General features: G+C 38.5%; 1 protein-coding gene across 1 annotated transcript in view; it reads right to left on the reverse strand.

The window, feature by feature from the left end:
* Window positions 1-2241: 2241 nt before the first annotated feature.
* Window positions 2242-24460, reverse strand: part of Doc1 (Dorsocross1) — a 33603-nt gene continuing 11384 nt past the window's right edge. The window contains exons 3-5 of the mRNA XM_028323498.1: window positions 11546-11813; window positions 5684-5824; window positions 2242-3025 (exon numbers count right to left, since the gene is read on the reverse strand). Of these exons, the coding sequence (XP_028179299.1) occupies window positions 2525-3025; window positions 5684-5824; window positions 11546-11813 (910 nt within the window). The 3' untranslated portion in view covers window positions 2242-2524. The remainder of the gene's footprint in view (window positions 3026-5683; window positions 5825-11545; window positions 11814-24460) is intronic.

Genomic DNA, 24460 nt, shown 5'->3' on the forward strand with positions numbered 1-24460 from the left:
CACCATTTTTTATTGGCGTACTAAATCTAAACATACCTTAAATCTAACTTTTATAACTTAGTAGGTAAGGTACTGGTGGGTAGTTATAAAGAATGACATCAGTATTATACTATGCTCTCTGTTCCTGGTTATGACAAAATATTTATTTTTCCATTTTCTCTTGGAATAAGAAAATGAAAATTTTTACGATTTCACTAGCCACTCCCAACCTGCGAGTAACGCCATCTATCAAAAAGTTAAGTAAGCTCCAATTTATGGTTTACCTCGTGCATGACTCAAATAACAGGTGGCGCTACAAACAACATTTTGCAACCGCTTTCGGAAAATGGTAGTAAATATGAAAAAGATTTTCCTCCTTGCCTATTTCTTCAAAGAAAAGTAGATAGTTAACTACTGAATTACTTATAGGTTTTAGTTAAGTAAGTAGGTATTATGCATCATTCACTACCAAGAAATATTTGGATAAGTAGGTACCTAGGTAAATGAATGGTTTTGATGGGCAACGCAAGATCGATTGTAGTAGATATCCTTGGGGAGCGGAGCTTTGTCCAGCCAGCAGTGGTACATTGCCAGTGGGTATAAGTAGGTACCTACTTTGGGTGAACCAAACTCGAAATATAAGCCTACCCACCTAAAGGTAAAAATCCGATCAAGTCACGGGCTTGATCGGATTTTTACCTTTAGGTGGGTAGGCTGAATGAAGACGTGTTTTAATCCAGTCTAAACGTAGATACCTACGAGTAGGTACTTTCTTTATCTACTGGGTTCTTTGTTTCCTTAGACCAGGGATTCCCTAACTTGAGATGCGCCCCCTTTTATGTAGCACCTCCTGCATTCTAATTTTTTTCTTTCTTTTAAGAATAAATCGGCTGCTCAATGACCTATACTTACTTTCTTTTCAGATGAAAAGCATAATATCGAATAATATCAGACTTCAACAATGGCCTACGGTACGGGTTTCGGATTCGAAGTCCAAAGGGGAAAATTTGAATGTGATGAGAAAGAGCGTTAGGAATTTATGTAAGTAGGTATGCCTACTTAAATAAGTAGTACCTACTTACCAAACTGTTATTATTTATGTTTAATTGAAGAAAAGACTGGGCCAGTTTTTTCTAAATACTTCTATTGATTACGAGAATTTTCCTTACTTACTTGTACGTCTCCTAATCTCCGTACACTAGTAGGTAGGACTTTGATCAATCCCTTTACAAGTTTTTTTAAAATTATATTACCTATAGGATATTGAATAAAAAGGAAAGGGTCAATAGAGAAACGACATAATTTAATGTAAATTAAAAATATATTTTATTTATTTTCGTAATTAGCAAAAAGCCGTATCTTTTTACAGTATTTACAACATTTACTAAAACATAATTTTGTAATAAAATTTTACACAATCATTTTGCTGTACTTAGTATATATTTATTAAGTATTAAATTACGAATTTGCCTTTTTGTATGCATAATAGGTATATAAAGAAAATATTTTTCAATACAAACAGTTTTGCGATTTTTAAAGGAACCACAAGAATTTTAAAGAAAAAGAAAGAAAGAAAGAAAATATCGGCAATTTCATACTTTAACCCCTAATATTATTATGAAGCCATTCAAGTACACCTTTTATATTATTTTTCCTAACAGTTATTTTAATCTAGCTATTTATCTATGAGTATTTCTCAAAAAAAATGTACATTTTGAAAAAAAAAAGTGTGCTTTGAAACAGTTCAAAAGTTTTATATTTATAAATCATCACACAAAAAAAACACACACACAATTTTGAAGGATGAATATTAATCTTTAAGATAACGAAGAATTATAGCTATAATCCTACTTATTACCAAATATTTAGATATTTTAAAAATAGTCCTTTTTTACCTTTCATACAAAAACCTGTTTGCCACCCTAGCTTTTTCATGTNTTATGTGATTACTTCTTTTGTTTTTTTAGGAATGCCGCCAAAAACCAATGCCGAAAGGCAAAAAGCTTACAGAGAACGACTCAAAATGGATAAACATGATGGAACAAAAAAAATTTTATTAAAATAGTATGAATGATTACTCCCTTATTTTATTTCTAACCCCTTAATATTACCCCGTATTTGGGTGCATACTTACAAATATTTCGAATTGAATAAATGAAGAGCATTCACAATATTTCGCCAATGTATAACAAGCCTTATGGCCTTACTATTTCGTTACTACTATTTCGTTACGTACATTTTTTTTGAGAAATACTCCTATAGTTTACTCTCGAATAATGTATTAAATAATATTTTTCTATATTAAATCTAAGTACACATAACATAATCTTAATAGGCTATTAATTTAATACACTTGTAAGGCACAGTTATTATCACAATATAATAAATTCAAAGCATCGCCTAAGTATATCTACGAGGTAGTGAATTGACACAGTGTTTATAAAATTAATAACAGTATTTACATTATTAAGTAGCTATTGCGAATTATGCCCGTCGCGACTACGATAAAGTTGAACTAGGATATCAAGACGAGTTAATTACTACATTAGCCTTCACCAAGGAGGGCACTGATTGTGAAGCTTTTTAGGCGGCGGCAAGGCGCTGGGGCCGCGGCGGGGGGAGAAGGGGCGCGCGGCGGCGGCGGCGGCAGCGCGGGACCCCACGCAAACCCACCAGGCATGGACATTGACGGACTGGGCCACATGCCTAGGGGCATAGACATATGCAACGGACCGAGATACGACAACTCTGGAGGATAGAACGGCCCTGGAGGCGGGGTGAGGTTTTCTGGCGGCGCTACGAGAGGTGCAGGCGACTCTGATAAGGGAGGAGATCGGGGTGACGTCGACCGTAGACTACCCTCTTCGGAGCAGGAGGAGGCAGCGTCGGAACAGGGCCGTTTGGCCTCAGTCGACTCTGTGCTGGAAGACTCCCCGTTATCGCCGCTAGTGTCGGTGTTCTTTCGTTTGCATTTGGACTGGCCGCATGCTCGGAAGCCTTTTGCGAAAGGGTTGTTGTCGATTTTTAATTTGGTGATGCGGTCGTTCTGTGGACAAAGAAAAAATAAATAAATATTGAATTCAAGAGTCTGGATATTTACCTACCTACTTACGTAATTATATTGTAAAGGAAAAATATAATGACTGTAATTATTTCACAAGTAAACTGTGCTCTTTTTTGAACCAAAAAAAATGAAAAATCCCGTTAGCAAAAAGTCGACCACCTTCAAAAATTAATTCATCCGTTACATGTAGATTTCGTATGACACGGACGGAGAATTCTTATCTCGTTTCGAGAATGCAATTTAAACATCCGTTTCCGCATACATCGCCCGTGTAGCTAATAGCTTGTAAGGGATAATTGTCGCACATGTGGTGCCGGTGGCTGGCGACAGGCCAATTAGCGTTTTGGATGCGCCGGAGCCAGCACCGCCCGCCCGGCGCGGCGCGGCGCCCTCCGCCCTCGAAACCTGACACTACAAACACTTCTCCACCATAGTAAGTGACGACGACGTCTCCAAGCCATGCGACATTTGTTACCTAATTGAGAGTGGCGCCCAAACTTAAACACGTCTACTTTTTTCAAGCTAACGCACGCGATCCCGGACTGCACTATCTGGCGAAATTTCGACCGCAAATAGTCCCGTAGCGATACGCAAAGTCACTTGTAAACGATTGTTTACATGGCGTGATAAGGCGGCGCCGGCGGGTGCCGTTTGCTCAGCGCCACCAGATAACACGGCAATCCGCCGAGATAGCGAAGAGTGCTAAAAGCCTGTTATTAGATGACTAAAACACACATTTGGACGGCGGCTAGCGCCCGGCGCCGCCCCCGCCCGCCCTGTCGCCCGTGACGTCATGCCGCAAACTTGCCGTCGCTTTTACTTTTTGCGTGACTATTTCACATATTGGCGACTGTCGCCAGTTTTTTAGGATTGTGTAATTAGGGTCTGAGTAAATTTGCCTTATTTATCTGGCGGACACGAAAATTATCGGGGGAGAGAATAACAAACAGCGATGACAGGTTTATGATCACTTCGAGTATTGATTTATTTTTTGTTGCGGTGAGACGTTTTGTGTACTTTCAGTTGTGCTAGCGTGCCACCTAGTTACGCTCTCGAATAATAAAGTCGGCGTTTGTGAAAGCGAATTTGTAATTCGTCGGTAATTCGTAACAATGGGACGGCCGGCGAGCGGTCGCCCGGCGATGGATAATGCGCAATGATACGCCGCCGGGCTTTGTCCGGGCCCTGTCCCGTTAGCCGGACAATCCCGGGCTAATCCCACAAAGCTACCGATCGGCGTAATTGTAATGGACGCGAGAAAACGTTCGCGCCTCGCTGCAGTCAACATCTGAGCCGCCGCGCTCAAAGGGGCCGGTGCAGCTAATTGCAGAGGGTGGATTACAGTCCGTACGCTCGCTGACCACTAAAAGTAAACGTTTTACTGTCGGAAAACAAACAGCAGGAGGGCTTTCAGCGATTTGATCAATTGAATTAGGTATTAGAGCTCGTTATTTCGCGACCACAACGTAATACTCGCATTTGAACACTGTTATACCCCGACCCGAATCCGCCTTAATAATCCTTGTAATTACAGACCTTTAATAATTTACTTATTTATTCTTTTATATGCCTTCCAATAGTAGTATGCATTTGTAATACATATAATAATATGGTTTTTACAGTTTTTTTTCTTTATTACCATGTGTTTAAAACGAAAGCTTACGGGTTGCGATCACACGGAGCTTTAGCTACATATTTTCACAATTACAAATGGCTAAGATAACAGACATTGACAGCTATACATTTCACTATTCCTCATTGTACTTTCAAAACAAGCCGCACTTATGCCGTATCTGGTCCAGTAGTCATCGAAGCTTACTCATACTTCTTATCATTTCAATGGGAATAACTGTTTTCCGAATTCACGGGTTCTCGCACATCAAGCGATGCCGATGCTTCAGACAATGCCTGTTTGTAGGCAAAGGGACCGTTCGAAACCTCCAAATTAGCTACTTTTGTTTTGAAAGAGAGCTTACACAATGACCACTTGAGCCGAGCGTCGCCGGCGCGTTTTTTGCCACTACCCGTAGTACACGCGTAAAAGCATTGGCGCCTTCAGTGGACCGAAAAAAATCGACCATAAGTGCGAATAGCCGCATGTTCTGGGAAATGTACCAGGATTTCGTGGAAGACGAGGTGTGATACAATTTTTATATTGGCATCCCCCGTGCTAGATTATGATCTGCTAACCTTAGATCGGACGGTGGGTGGCTTGTTTTTATTCTGTTAAATAGTGTCAAGTTACCACAATATTGTATCTCTTTATGTATCGCCATTGGTGTTTTATGATTTGCCGCTTAAAACCAAATTTTTGTATGGTGGAACGCTATCGCACGTGAATTACTTGTACTCGTAGTATCGTAATATTTCAGAGATTTAATTTAAACCACATGATATTAGTTTGTCAGTTCAAAGTTTTGGTGTCAAGCTATTCATAAAACTTAATCTGCATTTTTCATGCGTAAAAGTGAACTAATATTGCCCTGAAGATCTAAATAATTATGAAAATTACTCTAAGGGAAGACGCCTTTATTTGTTAATTAGAGTATTTCTGAGAAAGTTAAGGTGTTTTTTTAAATCAACCTATACTTATTAGGTAAATAAATTAAAAAATGAAAATCAAAAAGTAATCCAACCAACCTGGTAAGCAGTGACGGCAATAAACTCCGTCTCCGCAAAGGAAAAGGCTGCGTGCGGCGCGCCCCACGCCAATGCGGCCGCGTCTCTAGCTCGCACCACCAGCACCCGCGGCCTGTATTTGTGCATCGATGTTAGGACCATCTGGAACAAAGGACAGGAGTTTAATTTAAATTTTACAGGAAATACTATGGTAAGATTTAACTCAAGTACGGACGCCGACATATCAAACCAACCACTGTAACTTAGTATGTAGAGCTCTAACAGTGACTTTGCAACTCCAATTTTGCATAGTCTGACTCTGATGTGCTTTCGACTGCACTTATGATTAGAAATTCTAAATTGATTTCCACATTAAAACCTTAAAATTACCTGTGTTAAACCTATTTCTTCAAAATTGTTTTCAAATTCACAAGACAAAAGTAGAAAGTGTGAATAAAAATAAGTTCCAGGAATTATTCTATTTAGAACCGTATTTTATAAATCTGCAACACTTTTTCCGAAAATCAACAGTCCTCTTTCACCCCTTACAACACACCTGTTTTTAAACCCGAGTCAAAAATTAATGGTAAACAACAGTATTAACAACTTTAAAAATTAACCTAAGTACAAATTGACTTTCCTTTCTCCTAACTTTCGTTCGACCAAAAACGCAAGTGCAAAAAACGTGCTAAAAAGCGCTTTTGTAAAACGTGTAAAAATTTGTAATCTGTGTCGCGTCGGCGGCAGGCTTATCGCGCACTCGAACTACCTGCGTCTGCGCACCCACTTCAGCCTAAAGGGTTACTGTTTTACTTCTGTTTAATGTACGCTTTTTATGACACTTATGGGACGTAAAGTTCCAATATAAATAAATAAGACTGCCAGTAAAAATGCGGTTTTAATAACAAATAATTTGTATTTATAGTTTTAATTGTATCTTTATCATGCTATGCAGCTGTAATAACTATTTATTTAACATAGAGCTAGGTAATAATAAATTAATTGCTTCAACCATTGTTCACAGTTCACAAGTGCCGAAAAATTCAAAATGGAATAAGTAAACATTTTTGATTTGATTTGATTTGATTTGATTTGATTTGATTTAATTTCATTTGATTTTGATTAGACGAACAGATATATTGTATGTGGATACAAATGCTAAGCACAAAGTGTGCACAAAGTTTCAACTAAACTAAAATTATGCCCTACAATTTTAAACATCCAAAACGATTACTCATCATCATCTCCACAATTATGTTGTTCAAACAAAACAAACCACTTGCGAAACCATAAAACCCTCAAACCGTAACACAATGCCTAAAATATCTTTCACACAAACATAATGGCGTACTAAAAAGCGACATTCAGCAGCTCCGCAAACACGTGACGCGGTGACACTCGTCTGTGGAGCGGAGAGCTTGTCTAGACGAGCTTTTTGCTGAAAGCTACAAGTGATGCGCGTGCGCCGTTCCAAAAAAACATAGGAACTGTTCACTGATAAGTTTCGAAATACCAAAACAATGACGCTCTGTTAGTGGTAAATTAAGGAAAAGTAGTATTGCTGATTAATTTTGATCGATTTTATCATCACGATTAAACAGTCACTATTGTAACCCAGTAAATCAAACATAGTGAAGGTTTAAATTAGAAATTAGTAAGACAATCAGAAAAATTAACCCCTATTCTTATATCTAAGACTTCTCGTCTTCTTTTTTTTTCGATTTGATCATAGGATCCATATTAACCTAGTTATTTTTAGTCCTAGTGAAAAAGTTAAAGTTTATTGATAAGTACGGGTATTTTTTAAAAATATAAAGAAAATACATACAAATCTAAATATTTAAAAGCGCTCGCAAGCTCCCCCTTCGCTTGTCCTAGCGAAGCATGAAATGAACATTGCGACTGTCCAAATGAAAAACTACATTTCTTGTATTTTCATAGAGGTAGTTTATTTTACACTTCTACGCTTGTTTCGTTCTCTGCATAAAGGGACTGGCGCCAGGCCTATATTGTTCCTATTTAACTAATTAAACTCTTAACGGTTAAGTAAGTTGAAAGCTAATTATCTCGGAATTAGTCCGAATACAAAGATTTAAGACGAGGCTCCACTTATTGGCTTATAATTGCTTATCCGGATGATTAGAATTCTTGTGTGATAAGATTTAAATCATTGATCATCCAACTAAAGTAAATTATTGAATGAATGTTTATGTTGGTTGATTTTCTCTTGTATTGATCATGGTGTTTCACTTGAAATCTGCCTGTCTTAGGTGGGATTTAGGTAAACGAGGACCTTTCGTTTCCCACTGCTTTTAAAAGGCATATCTAATGTACATAATGTTGCAAAAATTAAAAACAATTGCTTGACTAATTCCGCGTAATTACCAGAAAGTAAAGTTTTAACAAAAATAGTAAAAGTTGATAACACCGAATTTTTACCACACAAATCTTAGATTCGAAATCAACGATTCGTGTGCGTGGGAATAGGCATTGTTCGGGCCACTTTTTATGTCTCATAAACATAGATTCCCAAGAGATATAATTCCGATCGAATAAAGTGGTCGGCTAGTTCCCGATGTGCGTATGACATAGACAGCCTGACATTCGGACAATGTAAAGACGATGCAAAGGCATCACCGCGTTCGGAAGCTCGTCCATCAAGCTGATGCCTCCTCAATCAAATTCGATTGAAGGTTAGATTAGGACCATTCGTGACCTCATTTGTTTTTGTGCGATCATTTTAACAAAAGCTGCAGGTGTGTGCAGAAGCTGAGCTTTTCACACTGTCTGTTAATTTATAAACGACAAACTTGTTGTACATGTTCACAATCGGTTGGACTTTTCCTGTTGAACTCTGCTTTATGCAGGATTTACTTATTAAAATTACGATAACTTATAAGTGCGATTCTTTAATCTGTGTCTGTGCTGTTAGTTTTTAAAAATAAATATAGCTATAAAGATAATAAATACTCGTATATTTTTAAATGTGTGTGACTCAATTTTTATATTACCAGCTTACATTTTCATACAAAAAAGAAAGTAGGTAAATTTTATTTTTTTTCTATCTGCTAAATAGTTTCTGATTATGATAAAAATAATAATGCAAATAAATAAGTAATTTTCGCCTAAATAACCACATTTTAAACAAAAATATTAAGTGAAATTGGATCTTCAACTTTTTCCATACAAAAGAGTTCAACGAGTTAACCAATTAAATAATTTATTTTTTCATTTTTAATTATGCTATTTTAGATGTTGATTCTATCTCTGTAATTAGTAGAATGCAGCATAGCCAGCGTGACAAAGATCATGTTTGATAAGGAAGGGTACAAAACGCCTCCGCAAAACACCCCGTCCCTTGATGTCAAAGTCAACCGAACACGACGATTGCCCGCTTGATAACATGCATGTGTTTTTATAATAGTTTACATGTGTTTTACGTCTTTAAAGTATACCTGGTAAACGTTTTTCTAAAGCAGATATTTTGAAGATTGCTGTATTTGTTTTAGATCGGAATGAGCCCACATTAAGGCATTTTACAAAGCTACGAGTGCGGGATGAGCGAAAAATTGTGCAGTATGAGACCCTGGTATGTAGCAATGTAGACTGGTTTGTGTCTTGTACAAATATCACACGCCTCATAGTCCCGCTGTATCTCGAAGGAAACATAAAATGCTATTACGTGAAGTAGGGATATCTTGTAACCGAGCCCTTAGATAACACAAAGCGACTTCTCACTTACAAATCGACAAAGACATTCTCTAATCCTTTCACTGTAATTGCCTTTTATTTTGAGAGCGTCCTCTAATCCGTTTCTTAATTAGAGGAGATATTCCCGAAAATACGGGGGTAAGTTAAAAAATTGGACAAAAGGGGTGAAAAAGGTTGAATAGGCTTTTTTATGTAGGTGTGTAATCTGAAGTGCACAACAATCGATGGGATAGGGCTCCGTGCGAATATCGGCGTTGCCGGTAGCTGTTGTAAGGCTGGGTGCACACAGTCGCCGCCCGCTGCGCCCGCGCGGCCCAAAGTGCATCGATGCGTGCGCAGCTTTTTTGCCGCCCGTCATAATAAACCCATGCTACTTTTGTAACGTGTCTGATAGCCATAAACGTAGTTTGTTGTGATAGATAAACGATATGTCGTCACAGGTGTACTGCTTTGAATCATTAAAATAGCTGCTTACTCTGATATGAATTAATGTAATCGTATGTGGCATAATGTTACGAACTGTAACAGATATCTATTATGAATAATTATAAACAAGATTTAACCAACCATCTGTTGTGCTTAATTTGATTACCATGTAAGTAAGATAACCGCTCAGAAATAGAGAAAAAAATGGTAATTAATAGTGCACACACGTATGACCGTATAAAAGAACTCGTGGATAAAAAGGTGAGAATAAACTTGAAGCGTCATTTTTACGACTTTCTGTGTGCTTTTCCATCGCTACGGCCGCGTTTCTACAAACAAGGAGATTCAGGTACCTACGGCGTGGACATAAAGCCTAGACCAGGCTATCACTCACGAGGCGTCAACCGCCTTGTCCAAACACACCAGAGTATAAAGGAGTACAGTTACTTGCCGCGTCGCAGCCTTCACACAATGCCTTTCAGCGTATTTGTTCCAGTGACGAAATACTTATAGACGCCTTTGTGCTCCGAGACTCCTGCGGCGCATATTAAACAACGCCGCCCGCGATGTGATCTCAACCTTATATCGGCTTCTTTAAAGTTCAACTCACGATTCAAATCAAACTCGTAACTATCTTTTTTAAGTTAAACCAGCACAAAGCCAGAGACTGTTAGCGTTAATTGAACTGTAAGCTCAACACTATAAGACGCAAAGTCGATGGAACGGTACACTTTAATTTTCGTGGGGAAGTCGTTGTTTGGGAGGCGTTTCCATCGAAAGTATGTAGGTAGTATTCAACATAGTCACGACTGGCTTGACTTTAAATTGAAGACTATTCATATGCATTTATAATATCTATTAGCTGTATACATAGTTGCTTTGTTGCTTTTTATTCGGAAATGACTTTTAGACATTGGTTGTTTAATATCTGGAACGAATTTACAAACTTTGCTAACGTTTCAATAAGAAAGTAGCTGCTACTACTAAATTAGCCTTTGTCTTATTTTCAAAGATAAAGTTTTCTAGTCAAAATGGCTTGTACAATCAAGAAACTATGTGAAAGTGATTTTGGCAACAATGTTCACCGATAGCTGCGTGAGTCACATTTTTGAGAACGTCGATAATTACACCGTGCGATAATCCTTAATTACCCACATTCCGGCATACCATAGCTGCAAATCATAGCCGCTCCTGCTTGGCTGATATGTTAGATGTACGAGGCCCCGTTGCCCGTTCTTGTATTGGCATGTGATGATTTCAAAATGTTACTTGTTAAGATATTACATCAGCTATACCAAAACAAATTGGAATATGGCTGCGTTATGACGTTTATTGCCTTGTTTGCCTTTTCGTAAGTAGTGCCTTTTAGTAATTAAAAGTTTTATGAATAACGCTTCACAAGTCAATTGACTCTACATTATCTACATATTCTGTAACTTATAAATAAACCCTGAGCTAAAGCTGGATCCCTTTCTCCATTAGATTCAGTCAGACATACGTAATATATCAGCAGTGTTTCAACAATTCCATGCGTACACAGCTAGTCTAATCTATACTAATATTATAAAGAGGTAAAGTTTGTGTGTCTGTATATTTGTTAAATTGTAAGGGGTAATCTCGGGATCTACTGAACCGATTTTAAAAATTCTTTCACCAATAGAAAGCCACATAGGTTATATAAGAAACCGAAAAATTCCAAGAGGGCGAAGACGCGGGCGGAAAGCTAGTATTAAATAAGATACTTACATGACCCTGCGCATCCATAGTATTGTTCGTCAGCTTCAGTTTGCTGAACGAGACTGGGTTAGCAGTCCAATGGTGTCCAGGGGCGGGCGAGTCGGGATGCAGCATTAGTCTCCTGGGCGACTGGGGCTCGGCGCCACCGGCGGCCGCCCAAGCGCCGCCCGCCCACCGCCAGCGGCGGCGCCCCACGAGGGAAAGCTCGAGGAGCACGCAGTACTCCTCGCGAGGGTCCAGCCCCCCGAGAGACACGCGCAGGGATGGGAACATGCGTCTGGAAAGATAAGTTACATTATGGACTTTGCTAGTAGGTGAACTTACTTAAAAATGGGTTCAAAGTTTTTCAGTGCTCATAACATTGACAAAAGCAGCACAGCTCACATTTATTTATTTAAACTTTATTGCATTAACATGATATGGTACAAAAGTCATAAGGCATTCTCATCAGTCATTTTTATTAAACAGAAATTAGAGTGGGCAGACATTACCTATTGTCTTGCTTGAAGCAGTGATAGAGTTCCGTTGCATAAAAACTTAACATTTGACAAATAAATAAAGTATAAAATATTTTTCATGTTCAAATAATTTTTGGTGACTGGTGGTAAATTGTTTAGCTTTCCTTTTAAAAACCAACCGTTACGTTTGAAACGTTAACGACAAAATAATAGCCCGCAAATTATATTTATTTATCGCGTAATAAAATTCTAAAATATCAAGTTAAACCAACAGAACTGTTGCACAAATAACCTGTTATTACACGAAGATTGCACCGTAACAGTAATATAAAATTAAGTGTAGGTTGTAAATTAAATTAAGGATCTCTTTTTGTGGCTACAAAAAAGTCGTTCCGATACAAAGTGCATTTGTTTGTAATCTAACATGGGTTTTTTGATGAAAAAGGACAAATCCCTTCAAACAAAGAAGGCGATAATAAAATTACAGCTACCAACGTGTGATGTCCCCGCGGAGGGACAATAGAATGGCTTTTGATAAAGTTAATTTTATGTCCGTATTCGGGAGCGTTTAGAAGCTAAAATGGTGTCTTGTACCGCGGTGGTATCACAGTAAAAATAGATGAAGCAGGTTGAGACTAAGTATGCAAATTGTTAAATTGACGTATTACAAAAATAAATCGTTAGGAAACACATAATAATTTAAATTGATGTATTCCTCAAACAATTTAGCCCTTTAAAACAAATGACAAATCCAAAATTACTGATTTAATATTACCATAGGTAATAACTAAGTAATTCTCCTGAATACGTAAAACACATATTACTGCCAGATCTATTGGATAATTTCATTGAAGAGGAGGAGTGACTACTGCTTTCAACAACATTGTGTGTCCACCAAAAATCCTAAATTTTATCGAGATTGTAAAAACGGGTGATAGGAGTAAAAGTGTTACCGAACGAGAGGCTTTTGGCACCCGCGGCCCCCGATAGCCTTACGATACAAGTGGCGCCACCTTATCACCAGTGTGGCCACCGTAGTAGACCACTGCCCACCTCATAAATACCGATCGTTCCAATCTTTTAACTTGGGAACCAACATGGAGTCGGGAATTTCCAAAACGAATTCCGGATTTACCGACATTCACATTAAAGTTTTGGCACACTGTTATAAAATTAATGCAAAGAACTGAACCACTTATGCACTCGCTTTTTACTTACGAAGTTACTGCTACCTACTTAACATTATTTTGTAATTACTTCACACTGTATTTTGTGCTCGTTATTTTGCATATTAATGTGTATTTTGCCTTGAACAGCATGGTATTTGATTACTAAGTCGGCAAGTGAGGAAATTTCCAACTATGGACTTGATTTATTTCTATATTATGTGTGGTGATGCACTATCCCAGAGTATGCTACTAATATTATAAATATAAATGCGAGAATTTGGATGTCTGGATTTTTGTTACTCATTTTCATTTTCAAGCACAAACTACTGAACGGATTTTGATGAAACTTTACAGTATCATTGTTTATAACCCAGAATAACATACAGTACCTCTAGTACGAAAAACTTTCGAGTTCGTTTCGTTTGCGTATTCAAAGTGTCATCGAAAAATTTTGTATGAAAAATTAAACAGCGCCCCCTAGGGCGGCTATAATATAGGGGGCGCTGTTTAATTTTTCATACAAAATTTTTCGATGACACTTTGAATACGCAACGAAACGAACTCGAAAGTTTTTCCTACTAGAGGTACTGAACCACTTATGCACTCGCTTTTTACTTACGAAGTTACTGCTACCTACTTTACATTATTTTGTAATTACTTCACACTGTATTTTGTGCTCGTTATTTTGCATATTAATGTGTATTTTGCCTTGAACAGCATGGTATTTGATTACTAAGTCGGCAACTAAGGAAATTTCCAACAATGAATTTGATTTATTTCTTTATTATGTGTGGTGATGCGCTATCCCAGAGTATCCTACTAATATTATTTATAAATGCTAGAATTTGGATGTCTGGATTTTTGTTACTCTTTCAAGCAAAAACTACTAAACGGATTTTGATGAAACTTTACAGTATCATTGTTTATAACCCAGAATAACATACAGGCTATAATGTATGACGATCTGTGACAAACGAAATTTCACGCGGGTGAAGCCGCGGGCAAAAGCTAGTTTAAGTAATAAACTATTGTTTCTATATTAATGTAGAGCTTTTAACATAACATTTGTTTTTAAGTTGTATATTTGTAAGTTTTAAATTAAAGTTTTCTACAGCTAGAGACCTGCTTTGCTACGATTTTTAGTCACAACATACCGGGCGATAGCAGCGGCGCGTCCGATCCGTCATACGCGCCTATCAGTGCGCGGGCGCAGAGCCTTAATGCGCCCGCTGATAACGCGCATCGGCTCAATTAACAACCAGCTAAATTAGCCCCATTTAAACTTTACGATGCCGGCTACTGCCTTACGTGAGATCTGAGGTAGCGACAGCAGAATAAGCGCTTTTTGTATCAATAAAATTAAAACACTTTTTTCTTAATTACGCTTTCAGCGGGTTAAGGTTTAATGGACTATGTTCAATTATGTTTGTAGCCTATAAAATACCTAAAGTAAAGTCAATACAGTAAAATTGACCGAAAATTTGGAAGATATTATTGAAAACAGTAAAGTCATTTTGTAAGTTATATTAGAGGACATTTAGTGAAGTAGCTTATATGATTCATAGTGAGGAATATTTGATCATTCAAAGCCGTCATATCCTCAGCTGAGACAGGAAGTATATTTAGCAGACCCTTTTCGAAGAAAAAATGCTTATAAAAGTGTGCAAACGTTCAAGTATTTTTTATCGGATGTTTACGAATAGTTTTGCCCGATAGATGTGACAGGCTTACAAGAAGATCCTGTCCCCTTACATCGACAGCAATGTTTACGGATTGTCAGAGTAGAGGGCAAACACATCGGCAAACACAGATGTGTGCTTTCAATACTTTCACGACATCTTCTCGTGTTGACTGTACATTGACAAATCCGTCCACTCGGCTACCGTTGGAGACGGTTCTTATCACGCCGCGTCCACTTATCGGCCCGTTTGAGAGCCGCGCGCCGACAAAGAGGTGACGATACTCGCGCAGCCGCGCAATATATGCGAAAACGCCCGCCACCGGTCCATTATCTAAATTACACTATCCCCAACTGATTTAGTAAATTTTATTCAATCATAAAACCTCCGAATCTTTTTAACGGAATCGAAACGAGCATCGTAAACCCGGCTCCATAAAAGGTCTCCTGAGACAACTGAGCCTAGCTTTGGGCACACAATGGGACCACCAGAATCGCGGTGGATAAACTTTAGAGTGGGTCGTAAATCGGTAACAACTCGCCAATTGCCGCACGGAGGCGCTAACTGCTCGGAAAGAAACCGCCACATCCGCCCTGACATCCGCACTCGAATTTTTGATACGGCGAGTTCGCGTTTTTGTGCGGGACGCGGCCCGTGTGAACTCACCAGCGCATTAGCTAATTGTGAAATATGTGTAAATTAGCTGTCCCAAACTAATTAATACAATTTAATCAATAATAAGACCATTAACGTTAATGAGTGAAAGTTTTGAGCCATTAATAGTTTGAACATAGCTTCTAACTTTCTTCTAATGACTCGATTTTACACTATTTACTCGAAGTTTAGGGACAACAAACTCGAGTGTTAACCGTCACGGTTTAATGTGTGTCGAGTGCGGCACTAACCTACCCCTCGGTTATCTTTACTGCTAATTCATGGCCTTTTTATCGGTTTGAAGTTCAATGTTGGGGTTGCGGGACAGTGCGGCCGTTGTTCCTGCATCTGTTGCAGGCTTCTACCAGTGGGGCAGTAACTGGTTGTGTAAACACTGTAATCCCGAGGTCGAGTGAGCTGCTCATTAGCGCTCACACGAGAGGTCCGGCTGGTTTTTTCATCTCCCAGATGTGGGCCTGGGTAAACACTCGCGCTCTATTGTCCGGGAGGGTAAAAAATCGGACACCTGGAAGTGTCAAAATGTTCACTCCGGCTGTGAGAGCGGGCCGTGAGAATCGCACTGTTGCGTCACTGTGGATCATTATTTTTTACAACAGGAGTATGTTTTATAAACATGGATAATAAAGGCACTTGAAGAAAATAATGGTGATGATACAGTAAAAAGATTTATCAATAAACAATCAATTATCTTGACTCGCCCTACATGCCGATACAGTGGCTTGCACGAACAGTAATAATTATTGCCACATAATTATTTCTTTGAGCATAATGCTCACAATATCATCACGAATAAGTAACTATGGCAAATAACTATGAGGTTTTACGATATCATAACGAGCTCGGAGCAATTGATGTGCGTTTTTATAACACGACTCTTGGAGCAAATGAGGACTTAGCATGCGATTGTCGTAACTATAGTGATCTTGGTTCTAGAACGCACGCGCTGCATTTGTTTGGCTACTTTTTCTCTCGCTCCCACTCACGTAAATGTCTTATTTTCTAGCTATTATGGTGTTGCCCATAGTAGAGTTGCCCATGACATTATTGCGCAAGCACAAATTGATCCAGTCGACACATCATTGTTCCTCTTAAGTGGGCTGTTAAGATGGGGTTACCTACGCCATATCGAATGACAAATGATCGAAAATCAAAATATCGAATACGTTTCATCGAACGATCAAAATATCGAACGATCAAAATATCGAACGATCATAATATCGAATGCTTAAAATATCGAACGTTCAGAATATCGAACGATCAAAATATCGAACGATCAAAATATCGAAAGTCGATATAGACGTTTTTATTAAATTTCATCACGCATCATTTCTGAACTTTCCTTTTTGGGACAGGCTAGGCTTATAATAGGTCCCCATGGACATTATTCTCAAAATTTATAAACTCGAAGAAATGATGCATGATGAAATTTAATAAAAACGTCTATATCGACTTTCGATATTTTGATCGTTCGATATTTTGACCGTTCGATATTTTGATCGTTCGATATTCTGAACGTTCGATATTTTGAGCCTTCGATATTTTGATCGTTCGATATTTTGATCGTTCGATGAAACGTATTCGATATTTTGATTTTCGATCATTTGTCATTCGATATGGCGTAGGTAACCCGTTAAGATGTGTGCGTGAATCAGCAACTATGAGTGTGTCACTGTGGTACATATTACTTAAGGGCGGGACTGGTATACATATACAGGGTGGAAACGATAAGTGATCTCATTCGATTATTTCTAAACTATACAAGATATCGAAAAACTGGTTACTAATCCTGAAAGCGCTTCACAAGCTCTATCCAACGGTACCAATATCAGGTTAAATAATTATCTGGATCTATCCGAAAATTTAATGTTTTCAGCCTCCATACTAAATGTATGCCAGCCAAACAATAATAGAAGTATTAATTTTTTTTATTAAATAACAAACACTTAAAATGTACTCGTAAATTGTATTCTTATTTAAAAATATTCTTGGAAAACATTGGTGTTAGGCTTTACTTGCTATAATATTAACAAGACTTCAGTGCCATGACTGTGGCTGTACTAAATGTATGGAAGCTGGAAACATTGAATTTTCGAATGGATCCAGTTTATTTTCTAACCTATTATTGGTACCGTTGGATAGAACTTGTAAAGCACTTTCAGGATCAGTAATCAGTTTTTGAATATCTTGTATAGTTTTTAATATTATATGGTTTTACTAAATGTATGGAAGCTGGAAACATTGAATTTTCGGATAGATCCAGTTTATTCTGTAACCTATTATTGGTACCGTTTGAAAGAGCTTGTGAAGTACTTTCAGAATCCGTAATCAGTTTTTCGATATCTTGTATAGTTTAGAAATAAATCGAGTGAGATCACTTAACGTTTCCACCCTGTAGAACACGAGCGATAGAGAACAAATAGATGTACGATACCGATGTATTTCCTTTCATCATTATCAAATGTTATATTTTAATGAACTAACAATATAGTTAAAACGTCTATGAAATATTTAAAAAATATGAATAAAGAGAAAAAAGTCTATTAAATATTTCCTAACCACACATAGGGATTAACAAAAACCGAGCACTCCATATGTTCGCCCCCGCACACTAAACAAACAGCACTCATAAAGAAATATGTTTGTAACAAAACAAATAAACCAATTTGGTCGCCACAAAAAACTGGGATCGTCTCGAGATGCTACACGTATTAGCATATTGATGGCACCGTCTATCTGTCGCCCTTTGTTTAAAATCAGCGACAGACCTTCAATCATAACGATTGCAGTAAAAAATGTGATCTTGCGACGTTTTTGCCCACCGACTGCAGGTGGCAAAAAGCAAAAAAACACATAAACTTGGGATTCACCAGTTAAGAAAGGTGCAAATAAAAAAATAAACTGAACTGACCTTCATCAGCTATCAAGATTTATTACAACTTTGTTTTTATTGGCACTGATCTACTTTGTGACGAAAAAACTTAAACGTAACCCAACTCTACATAACATTTTACCTTTCAAGCTTATTTTTAATCTGCTTCTGTGGTTACCTATAGGTAAGAGTAGGTATTTAAGATCCTAATACAATTTTAGTTCTGCCAAATAAAGAGGAAAGGTTATAAAACATAATTAGACAATGATGCTTATTGTAATTGCATATTATTCTTTATCGGCGGGTAGTACCTAGATGTTCCTAATTTATTCACTTGCCTTGTCACTTGTCAATTAGCGATAAATCAGCAAAGGTACCGACTGTTACGCAATAGGGCGGCGGGGGACAGCGACAAAGCACGCCCGCGGCGCGCGCACCTGCGCGACATGTTTATGCGCGCGAGACGATCCGCGCCGAATTTACAGCGGCCCCGGTGCCGTGCGGAAATTGGAAATTTTTAATCACCCAGTCGGCGCCTTTGCCAATGAACCAATTGCTGAAACAACCAGAAGTCACCGCTCGATTAAAAATCAAACTTATTGCCCAACCGGTCCGAGTAATTAATGATTTATTTAGCACAGGTAATATATGACGGTTAAAAAGCTTTTTTATTTCCTGCAAACGGTTAAGTTTGAGCAAGACGGTGTAGGGTAATTGAAAGTTAACGACGTATTTAGATAGTAACTGCGTTATTATTCAAAATTACCATAACGGTGCTCGACGTGGTATTATATTAATATCTGGCATGTTCTGTAATTTGAAAAGTGTCAAACATATGAAAATGTAACGTCGTGTTTCCTTTTACATCAAACCAACGATCCCGTTACATATTGGGAGACAATGATAACATCTCGTCAACCCGTGTCCAATTGTAAAATAATTTGCATGTGGACATGAAAAGGGCAATTTTATTTCGAAGCGCCGGCGCCGGGCGCGTCCGTAAATCTCGCGGCCGACAAACGTGCGGTAATCCGGTTGACAGTGCGTGCGATTGCGGCGCGAGCGGTGACCACGGCTCGGGGACGAGAGTATGCTTGTTAGGGACAACCAATAAAATGATGACGCAAGGGTACGAGTCTGAGAAGTAATTTTGGTTTAGAATATAAGGAAATTGTAGAGATACTTGTAGATAATTGTAGTGATAATTGTAGGAAGTACGAATAATTAAGAAATTGTAGAGACACTGAAAACATTTAGTTATTTAATTTTTAGCGTTAAGAGTTGCATCTCAAACTAATTTGAAAATTATAAATAACTTGAAAAAATCGAACTGCCTAAGGCGGGAATTGAACCCACGACCTTCCGCTTGCCGAGCGACTGCTCTTCCAACCGAGCTACTTAGACACTGGATGAACCGTAACCGCTGGCCGTAACAGCGTATTACAACTGAAAATATTAATGTTAAGTTTTTAAAAAATTGTACCATCAATATTGTAGAGTTGGAAAACATCCGGAGAAATTGCTATAGTGACTACTTACTTAATAAGGGGAGTTTATGTAATACTAAGCTTTTATTACTGGTAGTAGGTAACTCTATATGGTAACTCTATATGGTTTCTAACGTATTTTCTATCTGAAAATGTAACATCATGTATACAGGGAAACATTGAATTTTCAGATAGATCCAATTTATTATGTAACCTATTATTGGTACCGTTGGATAGAGCTCATGAAGCACTTTTAGGATCAGTAAGCAGTTTTTGGATATCTTGTATAGTTTAGAAATAATCGAGTGAGATCACTTATCGTTTCCACCCTGTATTGTATTCCTAAGAAAACTTAAGAAAAGTCCTGTGCCTAAGACCTAGCAAAAGACATGCACACTCTAGCGGGACCACCACCGACTATCCACCGTCTCATCTAAAAGCCTATTATGCGTTAACCACACAGATAGCAACGATAATAGTAAATTATTTATTTTTCAGAATATGCTTACAAATTGGAGCTTAATTAGGTAATAGACTTTACAGAATGTTCTAGCTATTGTAATATTTTATACATAAGTGGATTAACTGATTGTGATTTGAAAATTATGTAATGAGCAGTTTATTAACAAAAACAAACCATATGCATTTGTTTTGTAAAAAAAGTTGAGAGAATTTTAAACAGAATCATGTAGAGTAAGTTACTCGTATGAGTATTTTTAGTAATTTTAAAGAAAAATCGACTAACTAAAATATTTAATTTGTGAACATGATTCCCAATAGGGACCTAAAAGGTCTGTAATGTTTTGGACCACATAATTTTGTTATTAAGATTTTTTGGATGTATCTTACAGACATGTTGAGTTAAGATACGATCTAAAATAGTTATCGTTTTACAATCAAAATGATTCAGAGCTAAAACAAAAGTGCACCAAAATGTAGTAGGTATCGTTTTATTGCGCGGGGCGGGCAGGGATGCGCCCGCGCCGAGTCGGTGGCCGCTCGTTAGCTCCCGGCCCGCATAAATCACCGCTTTATGAGAACTCACAATTTTTTAACGCTGGAGTTAATGAAATGCGAGCGCAGTATGGGACCGGCTAGTGACATTAAAACACCCGCAAGGACCGACGGTTTCTAATTATAATCCTGTCAAAGCTCCGATTTAAGCAAAGAATTGATGATCACCTGAAAAGCGGTGATTTTTATCTTGGATAGTAGCGATCGTGTAGATAGTAGCTGTTTAATTTTAATACATCATATTTTTATTTGTTCGGCGCCGTTACCTCGGCTAGACCCATAAAGCGACGGCTCAGCGATTCCCTTTGTATCTTTATGGTGTTCCCTGTTGACATGTCGTCATTTCATTATCATCTTTTGAATATTTATCGACGATATACCCACTAAAACCTATACAAAGTTATGACCTTTAAATAAAACTTTTCCAGTAGTCGGTTTCATTCATCATGTTAGAACAACATACGCGAATGCCATTTGTAATAGCGAACTAACTACGAACAAGCAACAATCAATCAAGCACAGGATCTCCGCTCCCGCTAGCGTGATGCCGCAGTACCTAGAAGCAGGGTGGGTGTCGTGGAGACAAATGGAGTCTTACGATGAGGCAGGAGGGATCATGATCGCGTAGCATGACGCGTGAGTGAATGGCGCCAGTATTTTAGGAAGCTTTTCGAAGAAGCGCGATGGAGAGTACTGCGAATAAGAGTTGCGCGCACGCAGCGAGCTGACAAAGGCGCCGCCGCACGCGAGCCGCCCGATTCACAATTAAGCCAGTGTGTGTTAATTGATATTAATACTGAATGTGTGGTTCAAGGAATAAAACGTCGGCGAATCTCATCCCGATTTCATAGCACGCTCATCTATGGTCCGCATTGGTTCTATTGCTTATAGAAATACATACATAAAGTATACAAGATGCTATCAGCGAGAATAGATCTTTATCAAAGTATCCGCAGACAAAAAGTCAGCCAGTTCGATTGTCCTTGAGGTGAACATGTTTTAGCATGCAAATCGTATGAGGAAATTGATTGACAGCAAATAGAAACACGATTACGGCCTTTAATAAACGGTTCCGATACTAATGTTTTTTCTGACCTTGTAGGCTAATATGTGTTAAAGCATATTTGCTGTTACTTTGGTTTTGAAGCATTAGCAAAATAAACATTTTAACTAATACAACAGATTTTCGCGTATCAATAAAATTTATATCGATTGCATGACAATATCGTACATGGTCAATATCTTGTGAGTCAAGTTCTGATTATAAAAGCTGCTTTACATTAGTCTTTAAACCCCTTGAATCGATTTGAATTAGGAACTACGACATTAGATTTTTGTGTTTAGTTCCAGAATTATATCCGCTATTCGCTCCCCTCAGAGTCCTGCCAACAGAGAATCGCGCCAAGGCTGGCTTTTAATGTGTCGGGATCAAACGCGCCGCCATCAAGCGCGCAATTACTGGGCGTTGCGACACGACGTGCGACGTACTATTGACATTGAACCGCTGTTACATATTTCACGGAATTGTGGTTTGATGTCGCCTCGTCACTCGCCTTCGCTAATTCCCGACTCTTGTTTAATCATGACAGTGGGCGTCAGCCGCTAGTCGCGTTGTCGGTGTCATCGTGTGTGTTTTACGACGGTGCCTGTTACTTTTACAACGCAATTCGAGTGTTTTGACAAGCTTTTTTTTCCGGTCAAACAATGTTACTCTAGATTACTTTCAGACAGTTTTTCCCACAGCGATTAGATGCGTGACTTCATGGTAGAGCAGCGCTTTGGTTATCAAACACTGCAGATTGCCAATCAATTTTAGTGAGGTATTCTCAGACAGCAAATCGTGCTTTTCGTGAGTAAATTACCCCGCTTTTGGGTATCAGAGTCCTCAATTGATGGGAATGACACTACCAGTTTGACTACATTTTCGTCAAAGCTGCGTTTATCGCACCCTAAAATACGCAGTTGGTATTCAAAACGTTCTCGCTCTCGTTTCTCGAAACGATCCCGAGTTTGGAGTCTCGTAGGCGACGTTTTTATTGAGGAATCGTGCGTCATCCTCGTGCGCCCGCGCGGGGTTATCTTTTCGGTAGCGGCTCGTGAGATGCGGCGATACTGCGCGATGCTATCGCCGCACGACTGGGTGGCTCGCTGGCGACTGTCACACGTCACTATACTTTAAGGGATTAGAATGTAAAGCAAGTGGGTGTCAGCTTCTTGGAACTGTGAAGACTTCGCTCCTTGTCTTTAGCTTATTCCTCAAATAGAGACTTAAAAGCACATGCAAACAGCACCTTGAAGAAATAATTACATATTTGCTATTAAAACAGGAGGTCATGGTTCAATTAAGACATAATGATCAATGTTAAGCAGATGTGGTAATAGAGGCGTAGCCGTTGTGCCTTGAGGCAGAAATATTGATCAACTGATCATAATGAAAATGATAATTATAGTTTTATAACTCTATTATTCCATTAGGAAAAGAGCCTTGGGGTGCTTTGGGGAGCAATTATTGACTGGAGTAAATATCCTCTTTGTGATATTTTAAATCCGTGAAATTCCACTTTTTAAAGTAAGACAATGACTCAATAATCCTGAAAGACATAAAATGGGAGCGGTACGGTCCCATTGAATTTAAATTCAGGAAAAATGTTATGATCTCGGACATTGTGGGCTCGATCGGCGATAGGCCGGCGCCGGCGCACATTTACATAGCCCGTAACGAGACGCGGGGACTGATCTTATCGCCCTCTGTCGGGAACGGTTCACTTGTACCAATTATGTTGAGCATGAAATACGATTTGCAGACGGTGTCTATGAAAAAGGGGAGCTGAAATGACACTCATCAGTCCAGTTTCACAGTCTAGAATTAGCTAGCTGTGAATAATACTAGCTCAAACTGTCAGTTGGTATTAAATTAATACTCGTATTTCTTGATTTTTTTACCAAACTATAGAATGCAGAATTAATCAACTTTCTATATTTTGTCCAAACATTCGTCAGGTCAAGAACAATGTTAAAGGTTGAACTTGAGCTATCACAATATTTGTGAAAAGCGTATCAAATGCAATGACACTAAACCAAAACAAACTCTTTGACAGTGACAGCTACCGCATAACACAATCCTTACAAAAGCTGCGTGAAATATGACAAATTCACGGACAGCCATGTTTTTTGTGGGCATTGTGCGCGCGTTTACGGCGCTTATGATTGACGACGCGGGCGCAGGGGTAATGACGGGCCGCTCTATGAGCACGTAGACTTTACTCTGCACCCACTTGGTTGCTGGTCGGTATACAGCGTGATGATCAACAAAGTTGTTCAATACAAAATTGCTAAAATGTTTTGTGACAAATTATATTTAAACTTAAAAAAATCGATTGCTTCATGTGGGAATTGAACCCACCACCTATGCACTGCTCTGGTCGCTGAGCAACGAAAACATGGATATTGGGTACCCATATTTTAAAACAGACTGACTTTGAAGGTTCTGTAGTTATAACTCTATTTTTAAGTTTTTGTACAGAAAGGGGAGCTTTAACCACATCGATAATGTCATTTATTGATCCGAATTAA

Source organism: Ostrinia furnacalis, unplaced genomic scaffold (genome assembly GCF_004193835.3).
Source record: "Ostrinia furnacalis isolate ACB-3 unplaced genomic scaffold, ASM419383v2 OfSCF0638, whole genome shotgun sequence".
Taxonomy (NCBI): Eukaryota; Metazoa; Arthropoda; class Insecta; order Lepidoptera; family Crambidae; genus Ostrinia; species Ostrinia furnacalis.